General features: G+C 50.1%; 1 protein-coding gene across 1 annotated transcript; it reads right to left on the bottom strand.

Moving 5' to 3' along the window:
- Positions 1–8,899: 8,899 nt before the first annotated feature.
- On the bottom strand, positions 8,900–10,961 carry LOC136477214 (uncharacterized). Its single transcript, XM_066475296.1, has one exon. It carries the CDS (start codon positions 10,519–10,521, stop codon positions 9,208–9,210), a length of 1,314 nt encoding a protein of 437 aa, XP_066331393.1. The 5' UTR covers positions 10,522–10,961; the 3' UTR covers positions 8,900–9,207.
- Between the last annotated feature and the right edge of the window lie 8,179 nt (positions 10,962–19,140).

Below are 19,140 nucleotides of genomic sequence, written 5' to 3'. Positions count from 1 at the left end.
TTCAGATTGTCTGCCAGGTTCTTCGCAAGGGGAGCAACCATCTTCTCCATTTCTGATACCAGTCTTCTTCCTCTTCAGGTTCTTGTTGCTCGTAGCCAGAATAAGTCCCAATTCCTCCGCGAGCAGAAGGCGGAGTGGGATCGCCTCTCTGAGGAGGCCCGGCTGCGAGCAGACATGGTCGCCTAGCTTGCTACCGCCTAGGAGCGGGAGGCCCAGGCGCGTCAGGACGCGGAGGAGGCCCACGGGATGTTCAAGGATTTGTCGGCGAGGTCCAAGCTGGACGGGGAGGAGATTGTCAGGCTCCAAAAGGAGTAAGACGAGCTGCTGCAGAGGAATGCCGCAGCCAATGAGAAGGCCAGCGAAGTCCTGAAGGAGCTAGAGATGGAGCGGGACCTCCGGCGGAAGGCCGAGAGTAGGGCCACGGCCCTCCAGCAGAAGGTGGACGAGGACATCGAGGTGGTCCGCTCTCTCCGGGTGGAGCTTGGTGACACGGTGAAAGGAAGGTTGAGTGCTGAGAACGTCTCCATCAAGCTAGAGAAAGAGGCTGCCTATACGCACAGGGCCCGGCTCACCCTCGTCGCTAGGAAGATGGCAAAAGAGACGACATACCCTTCAGACGGCACCGGCTCACCCTCGTCGCCAGGAAGCAACCACTCCTGGACGACAGATAGTGGGTGGAGAAGGCCACGGCGGACAAGGCCCTCCAGACACCGGGAGGTGATGCTTGATCTGCCCCACAACTCCATTAAAGCAGTAGGGGGGAAGGGTAGGCGCAAGCTTGATGGCGGCTAGAACACGAACGCAGGCCGGTCGACGGTGGCGATGCGGGCGCGAGAGGCTGGGACGATTGGCGGCGGATGTTTCAGAACACAAAGGCAGGGGAGCGAAATACGGAACCTCAGGGGCGAACCCTGTGGTTTTATAGGGGGCGACGGACGCAAGAAGGGCAACCGTCCGCCTCGATCTCCGGGCCTGCCACGCGCGCCACCGCGTCACGTCGTGGGACACGTGCCCGCAGTCCCTATCCTCTCACCCCAAAAATCTCGGCGGACGGTTCGCCTTCCCCAAGCAAATCCGGACTCTCTACCCACCGGGGAAACACAAGCCACAAAGGCCTGTTCTTTTCTCTTTGGCCCACCTAGGGCCCAGAAGCTCACCGGCCGGCCCAACTAAGAAAGGATCCACGAACGATCCGAAATCAAGGGTAGAAGCACCAGTTAGGTCAGCCCCGAATCAGTTCCCAGCGAACGGGACGCCACGACCCACTCGGAAAAACATCCAGTTGATAAAAAACTAAGTCCTTCAGCCTTACCCGCGAAGGGGCCGATACAACCCCCCGGGCGACTCTACTCGAGTCACCCGGGGGCTCGGGGGCTACACCCATCGAGTGCGCTCGCGCGCACCCTCCGGCAAAGTAACTTCGACGAAGTCAAAAACACCCTCCAGGCAGTTCTACTCAAATCACCTAGAGGCTCGGGGGCTACTGTCGGGGACCTAATACCAGGGTACCCCAGAAGGTGGAACCAATAACCACCGAACGTGAAAAACTTCTGGACGCATAAGGGCGCTGTGTCATCCCTTGTTCGAGTGATAGGAGTTCGGTTCCGCCTTGCCCGACACCTTTGGGACGGGTTCGGTCTCGCCCGAGGGCCGAGGGATAAACTCCGTCTCGCCCGATGCCTTTAGGGCGGGCTCGGTCTCGCCCGAGGGCTGAGGGATGGATTCTGCCTCGCCCAATCCCGGAGGGGCGGGGTCAGCCTCACCCGACGCCTTTGTGGGATAACCCTGCCTCGCCCAAAGGCTCAAGGTTAATCTCCGTCTCGCCCGACGCCTTTAGGGCGGGCTCAGTCTCGCCCGAGGGCTGAGGGATAGATTCCACCTCGCCTGATCCCGGAGGAGCGGGGTTAGTCTCGCCCAAGAGATAGGGATTGGTCTCCGTCTCACCCGATGGCCAAGAACGAGCCTCGCCCTGATCGATATCTATCCCTCATAATGATGGGTATAGGACGAGACAAGACGTTCGGGTCAACCATGGCTCCAAGGACCATACCCTGCGCCCTGGCAGGAAAAGTACTGCCAGGGAACGACAGGACTGATGCTTTAGACCCTTCCGGGCACCACAGAGCCCAAAAGGCATTACAGGTGCGTGCACCTCGCCCTGTAGAGTTGTAGGCGCCGCCTTTAGCTCTGGGACACGGAACCCGACGAAGATATACGACAACCACTACGCTCCAGGAAGGGATTTGCTATCTCCACGAACGACGGATATTCCGTCACCATGCTGTGGACCCAAGGGAGCGGCGCCTGCTTCCCGACCCCTCAGGTCCACCCAGTCAGAAGGCCTTAGCCACGGCGCTACACCGGACCCCAACCCCGCGTTCCTCCAACGAGGACTCATGGGAACCAGAAGGCGTGCGAAGCAAGGCTAGGGTAGGCTCATAAGTCAAAACCACTGTACTACAGCCCATATCCTGCGTAGGGTAGCATTCTGTAACTAACCTGACATCCTATAGAGACATCGACAACATTGTAAACACTTATCTTCCTTCGCACTCATCAGAATGAAGGACCTGACCGGGTAGACATGAGCCACAAGACTAAGTAGAGTACGCGTCCTAGAGCCCTCACCCTTGTAAAGCCAGCCCCTTCATCTATAAAAGGGGATGCGCTTCCTCCATCAGAGAGGGACCGAAAAATAGGACCGAACAAGAGAACGCACTCATACACACAGTCAAGCGGCTACGAAGCTCTTGACCACCTTTTAACCCTTCCATCAGAGACTTGGGACCAGTCCCTCTCTCAATCGTTTGTACCCCTTACTACAGACCGTTCACGGTGTTAATAACACAAGCAGCAGCAAACTGGACGTAGGGACGTTCCGCCCGAACCAGTATAAATCTTGTGTCCTTTAGCGCACCATCCGAGCCTAACGCGCATTACTATAAATTTACTTGCCGGTGCTTGTACGAAACACCGACACCTTGATTTGCTCAAACACCTTGGAATCAATGGCATTGTATATGGTGTTGAGAGCCATTGTGTTGCATTGCTTGTTGATCTTATCTTGGTTGGTTGGATCATCGGGATCAATGATAGAATAGTCATTCTCGGTCACTTCCCATACTTGATCATTGATTGAACCAAGATACATCCTCATCTTTCTCTTCTAATAATCATAGCATGTGCCATCAAAGAACGGTGGTTTGCCCCCCACATGGTTGAACACAACTTGAGCCATAATTTGACACCGAGGTTGTTAAGCCTTCAATCAAACGGTGACCACGGCTCCGATACCACTTGAAAGGTCCTAATATGGCTAGAGGGGGGTGAATAGCCTATTTAAAATTCTACAAATCAACTAGAGCAATTTGATTAGTATGACAAATAGTGTAATGCAAACTTGATCTACCTCTACAAGGGTTGCAAGCCACCTATCTAACAATTCTAGTTGCAATGATTACTTAGGCACACAAACTTGCTATGTAATTACTCACTAAGTGCTCTCAATCTTGCTACTCTAAAGAGCTCAACTAGATGAATGTAAATAATAAAGCAAGCTCTCAATTCTAATTACACTAAAGAGCTTGTATCAACTAGTTTACAAGAATATAAATAAGTGAGTAGGGTGATTATACCGACGTGTAGGGGATGAACCAATCACAAGATGAATATATAGCCAATCACCGGAGAATGCCAAAGACAAGAGACAATCGATTTTCTCCCGAGGTTCACGTGCTTACCAACACGCTACATTCCCGTTGTGTCGACCAACACTTGGTGGTTCGGCGGCTAAGAGGTGTTTCACAAACCTCATCCACACGATTGGACACCGCAAGAACCGACCCACAAGTGAGGTAACTCAATGACATGAGTAATTTACTAGAGTTACCTTTCGGCTCTCCGCCGGGGAAGGTACAACTCCCCTCACAATCACCGAAGGCGGCCACAAACAATCACCAACTCATGTTGATCCTCCACCGCTGTACCGAGCCGTCTAGGTGGTGGCAACCACCAAGAGTAACAAGCAAAATCTGCAGCGCAACATGAATACCAAGTGCCTCTAGATGCAATCACTCAAGCAATACACTTGGATTCTCTCCCAATCTCACAATGATGATGGATCAATGATGGAGATGAGTGGGAGGGCTTTGGCTAAGCTCACAAGGTTGCTATGTCAATGAAAATGTGCAAGATATCGAGCTTCAGTCAGCCATGGGGCTATAAATAGAGCCCCCATCAAATAGAGCCGTTATGCCCCTTCACTGGGCAAAACGCGCTCTGACCGAACGCTCCGGTCATATTGACCGGACCCTGGACACAGCGTTCGATCCACTGATTTATGCCACATGTCACTAGCTTCAAATGCTGTTCGTTAGATTTCAATGGCTACGAAGCTGACCGGACGCTCTGGCAAAACTGACCGGACGCTGGAGCCTCAGCGTCCGGTCGTTTCTAGTAAGCTCCCCAAGGCGTATTTCTTTGATCGGACGCGTCCGGTCCACCTTGACCGGACACAGACCAGCGTCCGGTGCAAAATCCTAGGTACTGTGCAGACCTGTCACTTTGACCGGACGCAGCCAATCAGTGTCCGGTCGAAGAGTGATCCAGCGTCCGGTCAGTAGACCGCCGCCAGCATCACTTCGACCAACTCCATTTTAATTCTAACTTCTTTACCCTTGCTCAAATGTGCCAACCACCAAGTGTATCACCTTGTGCACATGTGTTAGCATATTTTCACAAATGTTTTCAAGGGTGTTAGCACTCCACTAGATCCTAAATGCATATGCAATGAATTAGAGCATCTAGTGGCACTTTGATAACCGCATTTCGATACAAGTTTCACTCCTCTTAATAGTACGGCTATCTATCTTAAATATAATCACACTCACTAAGTGTCTTGATCACTAAAACAAAATGGCTCCTACATTTTATACCTTTGCCTTGAGCCTTTTGTTTTTCTCTTTCTTCTTTTCCAAGTTTGAGCATTTGATCATCATCATGCCATCACCATTGTCATGATCTTCGCCATTGCTTCATCACTTGGAGTAGTGCTACCAATCTCATAATCATCTTGATAAACTAGGTTAGCACTTAGGATTTCATCAATTAACCAAAACTAAACAAGAGCTTTCACATGCTTTACTAAAGTTGCTCTTCGCGGCTCCCGTGGGGCGAGCACAATGCCCTTCACAAGCTCTTCTCCGGAGCGCCGCACAAGCTTCTTGCGGGCTTCGACGGAGACCACCACCAAGCCATCTAGGAGGTGGCAACCTCCAAGAGTAACAAGCACCACCGGCTTGCAACTCGATCACCTAGTGCCACTCGATGCAACCTCACGATGCAATCGCACTAGAATCGCTCACTCACACAATCGGATGATCACTATCAAGTATGTGTGAGATGGAGGACTCCTAAGCACTCTCAAGCATGGACACAAAGTCCCCAAGGTGCTTAGCTCTGCTCAACCATAGCCATGGCCGAAGGCCACTTCTATTTATAGCCCTAAGGGCTAAACTAGCCGTTACCCCTTCACTAGGCGTTTTTCGGGCCGACCGGACGCTACACCGGACGCACCGACCGTGCATACCGGACGTGTCTGGTTGCCATACCGGACGCGTCTGGTAGCTGCCTGACCGCCACATGTCCGACCATTGCCTCCAACGGCTCTCTGACACGACGACCGGACGCTCACCCGCTGTGTCCGGTCGAGTCCAGTAAGCCTCCAGGGCCGACCGGACGCGACAGTTAGAAACCAATCGGACGCTGAGCCTCAGCGTCCGGTCGAGTACAGTAAGCATCCTCTGACGACCGGACACGTCCGGTCACACCGGACCGAACGATGCCAGCATCCGATCGACTGTACTGCCGAACACCGCGTTTTCTGATTCACACCGGACGCGTCCGGTGTGGCGACCGAACGTGTCCGGTCGCACCATGCAGTTCAGTCCTGAGCCACATACCGGACGTGTCCGATCTCCATACCGGACGTGTCCGGTCACACTGTGACCAGTGCGACTAACTCCTTTTCAACTCTAACTTCTTCACCCTTGCTCAAATGTGCCAACCACCAAGTGTATCACCATGTGCACATGTGTTAGCATATTTTCACAAACATTTTCAAGGGTGTTAGCCACTCAACTTGCCACGCCACTCGATCCTAGTGACGATGCAAAGTTAGACCACTCGAGTGGCACTAGATGACCGATATACAAACAAGTTTGCTCCTCTTGATAGTACGACCATCTATCCTAAACCCGGTCATAAACTTCTCTACACACCTATGACCGGTGAAATGAAATGCCCTAGGTTATACCTTTGCCTTGCGCATTCCATTCCATCTCCTCCAATGTCGATGCAACACATGCACCAACACGATCAACAATGATATGATCCACTTCATATCATCACGTGATCATATTGGTTCATCGATCTTGACTTCACTTGCTTTTCACGGTTGCCTTCATCCATTGGCGCCAAGTCTTGCTCAAGCTTCATCGCCACGCGGTCCATCACTCCAAAGCCTCTGACTTGCCCTTCACGCTTGCAACCGGTCCATCAAGCCAAGTCTTTGTCTTAATCTTCTCTACCTTTGATCACATGACTCAATGTCATGTCTCATGTGCAATGAGCTCCTTCATCATCACATGTGTGAGCTTTGCAACATCTCCAAGCCATTTTCACCTTCATGGCATATGTTGCTCACACACATGTACCTGTGGACTAATCACCTGTGTATCTCACATAAACACAATTAGTCCACCTAAGTTGTCACTCAATTATCAAAACCAAACAAGGACCTTTCACTCTCCCTTCTGTCCTTGCTGCTAGGGTTAGGGTTCGGGTTCGATCCCTCTTGCATCTCTGTTTCTTCCCCGATTTGGGTCAGAGTTTCAATCCAAACCGGATCGAACCCTCTGCTTCAATCCGAATTGGATCTTTCTCATCTCCTTCTAAATTGCTACTTTCCCTATCTAGATCTACACATTAGAGAACCTGGCTCTGGTGCCATTGTCGAATCATAGTACCTCTAAAATCGTAGATCAGGGGATAAACTTGACTTAGATGGGGAAACTTGGTCATGTACCTCGGCCTAGGGCAGTTGCGGCCATGGTGCCGTAGTGACTTGACCACCGGTGTCGTAGTAGTGTAGGCGCGGTGGAGTCAAGAGGACGGGGCGGTGTCGGTGGGGCTTCCCGTCACTTGCAGCGCTGCCCATGATCGGAGGGGCCTTTTAGGGTTACTTCGGTGGGTCAGTGGTGGCGTCGAACCTCGTTTCACGTGCCTTGGCCCCCACCTTTCTCTTTTCTTATAGCGCTATATGACAGGGGCCCACCAACTAGTGGTCGGTTAAGCGTCCCCGATCAGAACGCGGTCAAGAGGGTCTGATTGGCCGTTGGGCCAATCGTTGGAGATCAAACTAACGGCATGCTCTCAAGTTACTTGTTTTAGAAGTGAAAGATCCTTTGAAAGCAAGTGTGTGGAAGCTGGCCTAGGGCTCAAGTCGGTGGAGGATCTGCTGAGTTCCGAGATCCTCTGGGAGGAATCGGTTGGGTCACGCAGATGGCTTGATCTCAGGGAGTTGGGCTTAGAGGTTCCCAAGCTAGTGTTAAGTTGGGCTTATAAGGCCAGTGTCATCAAGAAATTTTATAACGTTGTTTCTAATATCAACTCCCATTGAGACTGACATAAGCTCTTAGCTCTCGCGTAGGGTTAAACCTCTTATGTCGGGATGTTGGCTGTAATACCTTGAATAGTTTTGTAGGTGGTATCCCCAGTTGAGTGTTGTACACACTGGCGGAGCCAGGGGGGCTGGCAGGGGCCATGGCCCCCCCCCTCCCAATGTTTGACAAAAAAAAATTAGTAGTATAATTTAATATTTTTTATTTATATTAAGAGGAAGATTATATAAAATTCTTGTTATATATACCTATTAATATCTTCTAGATAATATAATCATACAAAACACAACTAGATAATAAAATTATCGTAATGAAAAAGACCGAGCCGGCCCCCCTAAGTATAATTCCTGACGGTCGGCCCCCATGACTATAAATCCTGGCTCCGTCATTGGTTGTACACCTTCCGCCTTGGTTTTTTTGCTTAGCAACATCGTAGAGTCCTCACGTGATGTATTGTAGAGGAAACGAGCATGAAACAAATCTCAACGCAGTCACTTCCCTCTTCGTTCCACTGTAGGAGTAGTACTCTGCGTTGGATTCCTTTTGGTTTCGCCCGGAGCGGGCGGACCCAGCGCCAGCGCCGCAGCTGCAAGCGGGCAGCCAGCCAAACGAACCGGAGCGAAGCGAGCATGCATGGCTGGGCGCCAATCCCAACAAACTCCGAGATCCCAGCACTAGGACTGGACTAGTCATCACTACTGGCGCCTGCCGCTGCCCGCACTCCACTCCCGCCTCGGCCTCGCGCGGCCCCCACGGCCAGCCAACGGCGAGTGGTGGGCGCCGGGGCGCGCCCACTGCTGCCCCTGGCCGCTCTCTCACACCAAACCAACAGGCTGGGGGCAAGCCGACCCGCTGTGCGCCCCCCCCCCCCCCCCCCCCCCCCCCCCCCCCCCAACCTCCCTCTCTCTGCCCGCCTGCCTCCGCCCATGCCTCCGCACAGCTCCTACTGTCCTTTGCCCTGCCTTTCACGCTCCTTTATTTCTCTTTTGATTGAATTTTTTTGAGTTGATCCACACAGTTCGATCTACTACTTAACCTGTTTGCAAAGGCACCGTCGGTCCAATCGAATGCGCACCCCAACAAGCCTTGATTTCCCGGGCAAAACAAAACATGAACTTGTTGGTTTCATCCATGCTTTGCCATGGGGTATATACGTACTATAGTACAGAAGCAGTGATGCGGATCACCGCGAGCACCAGCCGTTCTGCCTTTGTAATCGTTGTTCATTCAATTCGGATTGAAAGAACTGGAAGCAGAGAGAGTTCATGATCACAAATTGCTCTAAATTATGGAGCGATCCAAAAAAGAGGACACCCTACATAGCAAAAGCGAAGCAACCAACCAACATATCACACCACACCACACTCAGCGCTCACGAAAAAAGGTAGGTGACCACGATCAACTAGTCGATCACCGGAATCGAACTACTCCAACAAACTAGCGCACGCTAAAGCACACATCTGCCTCAACTACTTTCTGTACAATTTGCTCGTGATTCGTGGTTGCCGCCGGTCCGGTCACCAGTGGGTCACCGGAGTAGGTCGGCCCGCAGGTGCGAGAGCTCCTTCCTCAGTCGGTGGGAGAAGAGCCTGCACGCGTCCATGCTCAGGTCCACGGCCGCCGCGAGGGCCACGAACGCAGCCGCGTCCTCGGCGCACCCGACGTGCGCCACCCCGACCTCGACCGTCGGCTTGCTGCACCGGCCCTCGCCCTGGACCGCGGCGGACATGACGAAGCCGCGGTAGTTGCCCAGGGGCCAGTTGCTCAGGTCGCCGCTGCCTCTCGGGCTGCACCCGGGCGTGCCCCCCCGGCTGAGCGGCTGCGCGGCGGTCAGGTCGATGGCGAACTTGCCGCCCTTGGACGAGGGGATGGAGGAGTCGGCGAGTGCGACGGCGTGGTCCGCGCCGGGGACCAGGAGGTCGAAGCGGTAGCCCAGGCTGTCGGACGCGCCGGCGCCGCCGCGCTCGCGCCAGCACTCGAGGCGCGCCCAGGGCTCCCAGGCGCCGTCGCCCGCGGGGCGGAGGATGAGCCACGCGCCCGGGTTGGAGCGGCTCACGCGGTCCGTGCCCGGCGACGGCACGAAAGGCGTGACCATGGACGCCATCGCCACGGGGGAGCCCTTCAGGTCGTGCACAGTCACCGACCACCCCTTGCGCTCCTTGGCCGACGACGCGGCGTCGCGCTCCGGCTGCATCCCGGGCCTGCGCAGGTCGCTGTTGCTGCGGCATCCGAACTTGCAGGTGAACATGGGCTGCTTCATGCTGCTGCCCACCTGCAGCACCTGTGGGCTGCACTCCGGCTCGCCGTCGAACTCGAAGACAAATCTCGGGTCCGGCTCCGCGCGGACGGTGAGGCTGAGCTCCGTCGCCGCAGCGGGACAGACCTTCCCGGCTCGCTTCCCGATGGAGATCCAGCCGCTGTGCAGCACGGCGGGCTTGGCCTCGGCGCCCTTGAGGTCGAGCGGGATCGTAGCCTTCCCAAGCAGCCGCCCGGAGCTGACGCCGCAGGTACTCCCCTTCCGGCCGGCGTAGACCGACACCTTGAGGCTGGCCTCCCCGCGCGACGAGAAGAGCGACGGCTTCCCGTTGAACCACGCCAGGTCAGCCTTGGACAGGTGGAACGCGGCGGCGAGTGCCCCGGACGCCGGCGTCTGCTCGCCGCCGTCGGAGACCACGAGCGGCGCCGGGACGCTCTGCACCGGCATCTTCCCGAGCCGGATCTTGCAGTAGCACGGCGACGTGGACGGGTGGACGCCGGCCCCGGCGCCGGCGGCCGGCGGCGCCACCGGCATTCTGAGCGCGAGGTTGCCGACCAGCACCCGCACGAACGGGCACGGGTCCATGGCGCGCTTGCTGCTCCTCCGGTCACACCTCCACTCCCTCCCACCCCTAAAATCCGCGCAAAATTCCGCTGAGATTTGGCGGCGACGGGGGCAATGCGGAACGAGGGCGAGGGCGATGCGTGGTGAGGGAGATAAGGGAGGGGACGAGTTGGTATAAGAATCGGGTGAGGAACGGCGGAGCCGTGGAGTGGGAGGAGCCAGGCTGGATCCTGGTGTGCCGTGGCTGTGAGACACCAGTCCGCACACGCCCCACTTGCGCCTCAGCTCGGGATCCCGTCACTCGCGCGCGGGCCCGGCTGCCGAGGCCCCGGGTGTCAGTGATGGCGCGTGGGTTTCAGGTTAGGCGTGGTAGGCGCCGTGGGGACGCGTGCGTGGGGAGGCGAGCTGGAGCCGAGACGGATCCGAACGGGCAGCGGCGGGGGCGGGCGCGCTGCTCTGTGGCCAGGTCCAGGCGGGGGCCTGCGTGGCGTCGGGGTCAGTTGGTTGCGGCTTCCTTTTTGGTTGGAGCTAGCTACCTGCTGGCTGCTGCTACTCGAAGTACGGCACGACCAAGACCAATGAGAAGTTGGGCCCACTGGAACTGTGTTACTGGACCCTTATGTCAGTCGGAGGCTGTTGTAGCTGTCGGGAATTAGATTGGACTTCTGACTCTCTGAGTGCGTGGGCCTACTACGTAGTTTTGCTGTAGTTTTTCCGTTTTGTAACGGTCCATACTCCAGGTTTCACCTGCATGGCGAATAATCGGGCGGCACTTTTGCCATAGTTGGCACTTGGCACCTGAGGCCGCGAGTAATGTTAGTGCCGGTTTTAGTTCATAAAATTTTGTAAAAATTTTTAAGATTTTCCGTCACATCGAATTTTTGGACGCATGCATGAAGCATTAAATATAAATAAAAAATAAAACTAATTACACAGTTTAGACGAAATTCACGAGACGAATCTTTTAAGCCTAATTAGACTATGATTGGACACTAATTACCAAATAACAACGAAAGTGCTACAGTACCATTTTCCGATAAAATTCGCCAATTAAACAAGGCCCTATGCTGAATTTTTTCACTTTTCACTTTCACCTGATGGCGAATAACGGGATTTTTTTACCGGTTGTGTGTTTGGTGGTCCTGACTCCTGAGATTAACAACTGTTACTTAAAAAACTCATGATTAACCATCAGGGATATTTATGCGGAAATTTTGTAAATGTTTGCTGACACCACTGTAATTCTGCAAACACCAAATCTATCTCGTTCCTGACAGGACCCGGAAACGAAACGCTTCACAAGATTACGATATTTTTCACGGATCACAAGATTAGCGATCAGCAGTAGTAGAGTGTATCGTCGTAAACAAACTTGTTTTTGGCAGCACCACTGTAAACGCGCATGCAACAACTGCAGTAGTAAGACCGGTAATTTGTAGGCATCCCTGCGTACTAGGAGCACCTTTGTTTGCAGTGCAGGCGCCGCACGTTGGTGTCTCAGGTGCCGTGGATTGTCGTTTCAGACGAGCAGCAGCGAGCCCGCCGGAGCTGTCATGTGCAGGACAGCCAGCGCCCCACGGTCAGGTGCCCGAGCGGAGGCCGCCCGGAATGTTTTGAAGAATCCAATGCGCTAGCGTGGCAGGTCAGGTCAGGCTCAGTCTCAGCTGGTGCCCTCATCCACTAATCCATTTTTTAATACCCGAGGTAATCCAGGGTGGCCGAGGCCCGGACGGACCGCCGTATCCGTCATGTGACAGCCGCTGCGGCCAAGGATTTCTTTAAAAAGAAACGCACGGGTGGCCGAGGGCTCGGCTGAATCAGCGGGAACAGTTCATGGCGTTCGGCTGGTGGAATAACACCGGGTCACTGCTGGACGAACAGTGAACAGTGCGCACAGCATGGCGATGACTCATCGCTGATCGGAAAAAAAATGTACTTTTTTTTAATGTTTGGGCTGCTAAAGTTTAGTTGACTAATTTTAGTCCTATCTAGTCACTTTTTATCTAAACATTATGATTAAATGGGACTAAATAGCCATTCAGCTAATTAGTCACCAAGAGTTGCTAAATTGAACTAAAACCTAGGCTGCTTCCCTTTTAGTTACTTTGGATAAAAACCCTGACTAAAAGGGATATTTTTAGTCTTTTTTAGTCCACCAAACTAAATGTGAGCTAAATTGAGTATAAGAGAAAAGAAAGGGCGGAAGAGGTTAAGGCTGATGCTGTGCTGTCCAGCCGTCGCCGCAGCTGCACGGCTTAGGGCCTACACGTATCCATCCATCTCAATCTCAATTATAAACGCCCTCATTATTCCATTCCCCAGTTGCCATTAACTAATCCGGTCGCCGATCAGCCAGCTCGCCCACAGAACGAGACCCCGCGCAAGGCGCAACTTGGCCCGTGGGCCCCGGCTGAGACTGTGACCCCACGAGGCAGCGAGACGGTCTGTGCGCAGGATAAGAGGCGTGCGCTGTTATGCTTTTACGCCGGAGTTCATGTCCATCCGTCCGTCCGTCCAGCCTGGGCACAGCTATGGGCCGGGGCCCACGTGGCTGGCTGTGGCTCGTACTAGGGCGCGTTTAGTTCGGCAAAGTTTATACCTGCAAACTTTACGTAGTGCACGATTCTTTATTATAGTATTTCGTTTGTATTTATGAATTATTGTCCAAACATTGACTAATTAGGCTTAAAAGATTCGTCTCGCAAAATTAAAGCAAACTGTGCAATTAGTTTTTGATTTCGTCTACATTTAGTACTTCATGCATATACCGTAAGTTTGATGTGACGGGAATTTTTTTTTTTGCGTAGTGCACTTTTGGAGACCTAAACACCACCATCGTCCATCAGCGCGGCGACTGGACGGATCGCGTCGGGCTGGCTGGCGCGCGTGCGCTGGAGCAAGCGAGCCGCGAGCGGCAGTGGTGTGGTGTGGTGTGTGCCAGGCCAGATGAGATGAGCCGTGCAGGCGCAGCAAAGCGCAAGGGCCGCTCCAGCTGTCCCGGCCGCATCTGCGGGTCGCTGCGAGCGGAGAAGACACCTGTGCTGTGTTGCGACGACCTGCATTGCATGGACATGGCCCATGGCCATGGATGGAGATCGGGTCGGGGGTGCTCTTTTTGTTGAGGTGGGTGATCGCCTGATCGGATGAGGGAAGGCCGCTGGGCCAGCCATTTTCATTGTCCATGGCAGCGAAATCCGGCAATTTTTGAAATTGGTGGAGCGCGGCTTGCCAGCGCATGGCACGAATGTCTAGCGATTGGAATGCAATAGAATGGTCCTCCACACGGCCCACACCTTTGGAGATTGGCGAAGCAAGTTTGAAACGGTGCCAGAAGCTAGAAGTTTTTTTTTTCTATTATCGTCCACAACTAGCATCTTCTTTCGAGCTTTCGTACTTATCAATTTGTAGAGAGGCTTAGAGAACCCTATGCTTAGGCCTTATTTAGTTGGCGAATTTTTTTAGAAAATTGTACTGTAGCACATTCGTTGTTATTTAGTAATTAGTGTCCCCATCATAGTCTAATTAGGCTTAAAAGATTCGTCTCGTGAATTTCGTCTAAACTGTGTAATTAGTTTTATTTTTTATTTATATTTAATGCTTCATGCGTGCATCCAAAGATTCGATGTGACGAGGAATTTTAAAAAATTTTACAAAATTTTAGGGCACCTAGAGAACTCTACGCGGGGGCTCACACTGACCGGCTCCACCGCGATTCTTGTGCCCAGCACTCCGATCCGCGCGGCGTGTTACTACCAGACCACCGGATGAGAACATTCAAACTAACCCGGCCAGCGCAGTTGAAGAAAGGCAACCAAACACCACTTTTTATAGGACGTAACCAGTGCAGAGAGCTCCCGCTCTGTGCGGGGCCTGAAAAAATATGTCAGTGGCTCTCTGAATAAATTAATTTCTAGAGACGTCTTAAATAGACATTTTTAAATTTAACCGAATTTATTATTAAAAAAGCGCGAAGACATAGGACACCAAATTAGTGTCAGTAGATGTATCATAAAAAATCATAATAAACTCATTTGGTGTGATAAATATTTGTTTTTTCTCTAAATTCGATCAAACAGAAAGATAAATGATTTAAGACAAAATATAACAATTGATTTTAACGGAGAAAGTATTCCAATTCCAAATCCCAATATATCTCCAGGCTTTCACTAAAGTCTACCAGACGCAATTGTCAGTTTTGTCACAATGCAACTTGGGCTGTGAAGGCACACCAAAAAATATTGATGGAGCCAATGGTTGGACTTGGACGGTTGGACCGGCTAGGCTTAGGCCCACGCCCAAGCTGGGTTTGGACCAAGCAACCAATGATACATTGATACACACCCTAATCTGCTGCTTCTGGGCCCTGAGCCCCTGACAGTGAAAACGAATCCGCATCAGTTTCCTATTGAAGGGACTCGAATTAAACAGAAGTATAAAAAGAGCGGAAATGCTCCGCTGCTCACTTTTCTAAAATAAGCTCCAATCCTAAAGCAACCAGTTAATTTAGAACACGTGACGAGGACTCGCCAGGTGCTGCTGTTGTGCGAAGAAGAATGCTGGGTATGGTGTTGCAGTTCCGTTGCAGTTTATCAATTGACGATGCACACGGTTAGTGTACAGTTTTTATCTCAAGCAATGCAACTCGTCACACTTGGCATATGTAAAACTTTTGATTTGAAATCCTTCAGGCCGGAGAACAGCCCACACCAATCCAGCCCAGCCCAGCCTAGACCCTCAACCCACCACTATGTTCTATGTGATGTTATGATAAAAAGTCTATGGGAAAAAAGTTGTGCGCGATCGATGCATGAATTGCGGTGTTTTTAAGCCTTGCTCACACGAAAAGGTTTGAATACAACGTCATTATTCTGTTGTGACGCACAGGCCCACACCTAGACCTTGTTGATCTACTCCATGTGGACAAATTCAATGAAATCCAGTCCAAGGGATAAAAATCCGATTCCAATCCTGCCCCAAAACAAAAATGACTAATATCCAAATCCAAATCCATCCAGCATGGTCCAATCTATCCTAATATTAACACAACGCTAAGGTTTTTCTGTCCTTTATCGCTTACAACCATCTGATAGGGATCATGGCTCACAAACCTACAATTGGAATCGGACGGATCCAATTGGATTTAGGATTATGCAAATCCACTCGAACCTCTACAAAAAGATAATCAAAGCACAGCACAAAAGACTTGGGACTCCATCACTCCATATGCAGCAGCAAATAAAACAGCATGAACAGAACGATATCAACAAGACGAGTTATAACAATGATACCGTATTGTCTGATCATAGTGGTTCGACATGCTCAACTAGCAGGAAGCTTCAAGAGTACCATCCAGGATACACCAACTTCGTCCACTCAAAGCTAAATAATTCATTACATGGTATTATAATAAGAGTACAATCTGTCTTTCAGGTTCCCATCCATGCCTCCATTCTTCTCATGCTTTGGAGCTCCTCAAGTTTCAGCGGTACTGCATAATAAGAATGCACATTGTGAGCCTCAAAATCAAAACAACTGTATGCCTTAACTATAATTGCTTTACATCGCTTAAATATATACATACAAGAACTAGAAACACCAACTCACTTTTTACAAGACATGTCTCAAAGCTTGTGCCAGTGTACAAAGCACAAATATGAGAATTACGGCCTTAATTTTATAACAGAAGACTTTACATTCCAAATTGCTGATCCAACTTTTCAGCATCAGAAGCCACAGCACAACTGTTTACCTACAACTAACATTTTCGTCATAAAAGAGGCATTCGGAAGCTCTAGATCATAAGAAACACTGGCTGGATATGGAAACAACCATGCTTCAGAGCTTATACCCAAGTTGTCAATTATAGACCAACTCTTACAATAAGAAACTTCACAGGTTCCATTATTGCTAATACCAAGAATCTGATAACCATAGTCTTGCTAGTATCTTCATATTGCAAATGAAGAATTAAGCTGTACAGCACTACCATAGTCTTGCTAGTATCTTCATATTGCTAATTAAAAAATTGGGCCAATCACAACAATTTACAAATTCGACTAGAGATGACACTCTGTAATCCAGCAAGACACTAATTCGAATGCAAACAACTACACAGCTAGACTAAGACCTATACTACCGAACAGGATAAGAAATTATGAAAATCCAAGCAAGTATTGACAGCGGCCATATAAACACAGTAATATGGGCATCATGGGCATTGCTTCCACTTCTAAGAAACCACGAAACGGACTACTTAAACTCGCCCCAGTTGGACCAACACAGATACATCATGGCGAGGCATACTCTGGGCTATGGCATGGTATGGCAGAATAAATCGTACGCTTAAGGATTACCCAATCAGGCAAACCGGTAACCACTACTAACGCAGGCCAGGGAAGCGAGCAGAGGCCGGAAGATTTTGGCGCGTACCTTGATGAAGCCGATGTCCTTGGCGTTGCTGCGGAAGCACTGCCTGCAGCACATGAGCCCGTACTTCCGGATGAGGCCGTGGGGGTTGGCGCACACACGGCTGCAATCACACACCGCGGCATCCATTAGCAATCACCATCACCAAGTACGAAGTGTATATAATAAGAACAAGCATAAGGGCAAGCAAATCTGCTTGGGCCGGAAGCACCAAAATCTAACTCCAAGCTCATGCCACAAATCTGGAGGATTAAACAGAAGACATATATATAGCACAAATGACATCGGCGATTAGGTGGGGCGAAGGAACTAGAGGATTACCAAACCCTGGATCCAGGGCCGTAGTTCTTGGGGTGCGAGTTCCACACGTTGGAGTGTCCCATGGCGGCGGCGGCGGCAGGGGAGGAGGAGGCCTCGCGAGTAAACCCTAACCTTGTCTGACTTGGTTTGTGATTCTGAGCGGTGGCGAGAACGTTCGGCTTCTTCTATAGGAAGACGGATGGCATCGCTTCACTGGGCTTTTCATTGGACCAACCCAACAAAGATGACAAGGTGGACTGATCCATCTTGGTGTTTATATTGGACCAAAACTTGGCCCGGTCTGTCATATTTTTTTATTCTTCCAGAAAAAAGAAAATCCATTTGTCCAATCAAAACTCATTCGATTTTGCTCTCTAAAAAAACTCGATCCACGGGACGGTCTCGACATCATTTTGACTAATAGTGTCATATCGGTTCCGCTTACATAGCGCCATGTCATGCGATGGAGCTAAATCAAACCGAGCTAACTGTTTATAGGAGGTAAAATTTTGAAACTATTGAAATGTCTTTTCCTCATAAAGGTTATACCGTACATCTCAAATATGATTTAATATATTAGGCTATTTTTAACCTAACTAAAAATATGAAATCGGTTTTGATTTTTTATAAAACAGTGTTCTATCCTATGGTATCTAGTTTGGAATTATTTAAATTTTATATGGTCTCATTTCAATGTTTATTTATTACTAAATCCGTTCCAAATTATAGTTCGTTTGACTTTTTTTACCCCAAGTTTGACCACTCGTCTTATTCAAAATTTTGTGCTAAATATCACTTTTTTGTTGTGGTTTGTTTTATTAACAAAAGTTCTTCAAGAATGACTTAAATTTGACTATATTTGCACAAGTTTTTTTGAAAAAAAAAACGAACGGTCAAACTTGGGTAAAAAAAAAGTCAAACGAATTATAATTTAGAATGGAGGGAGTAGTAAGGATGCTCTTATTTGTTATAGTTAGTTCACGTTTGCGATATATAGAATAGATAGGAGTTCAAGCGATTTAGATTACAACAAAACTGTCGCGTAACTACCACCTCGTCCTTCTCCTTTCCCTTAATCATTCAGTACAAAATGTGGCTTACCTTTTTTAAAAAAAAAGAGGCGTCTACCTCATCCTTCTCCTTTCATTTAATTACTCCGTATATAGGCAGCTTGTTCGCTTGTTGGTTTCTGGGCTGATAAGCCCGACTGATGCTGGTTTGTTATGAGAGAAAAATACTATACCATGGTTGATAAGCCCTGGCTGAAACCAACAAACGAACTGGCTGAGGATGTGGTTTAGTTTTTTTTCTTTGAAATAGGTGTATTGTTTCATTGGTATATTTCGCTACCTTGTTTCATTTATATTTCGTTGCATGTGTAGCCCACACCAGTCACCGCCCGCCACCGCTACCAACGAGGTGACGTGCATAACCTTTATGAAACACGAGGCTTTCAAGAGTGATGTTTAGCCACTTTGGAGTTTCATGTAATCATGTCTCAGTTTTCATGACTCGCATATGTTGAAAATGGTATAGACAAGCCCCGTTCTCATAAAACTCACTTTATTTTATGATTTTTTCATCGTTTTCTCATCATTTATACTATATCATATCAGCTTATTTAATGTCCGTGAAACTCTCATAAAAATCTAACTTGTTGCAAATACGGTTCCTCAAACCACAAACGAGAACATGCTTTCTAGGTGGACATACGATAAAACATGATTTAAGCCTATTCATTCAACAAAAACTGTACTAACGGTCGCGGGCCCATAATCTTTATTTGCCACGCTCGTGTTCGCTGCTGAAGCAACCCTCATGTGCGCGTCAACACGAGATTGGACAAACTTCGCACGGTGGGCACACCTTGTCTCCCTCCTCTGCCTTCCCTTTGTACTTGCGCGTTTCGTCTCC

The sequence above is a fragment of the Miscanthus floridulus genome, chromosome 1 (assembly GCF_019320115.1).
Source record: "Miscanthus floridulus cultivar M001 chromosome 1, ASM1932011v1, whole genome shotgun sequence".
NCBI lineage: Eukaryota > Viridiplantae > Streptophyta > Magnoliopsida > Poales > Poaceae > Miscanthus > Miscanthus floridulus.
The sequence above is the reverse complement of the archived record's forward strand: the minus strand, read 5'-3'. Positions and strand labels throughout refer to the sequence as shown.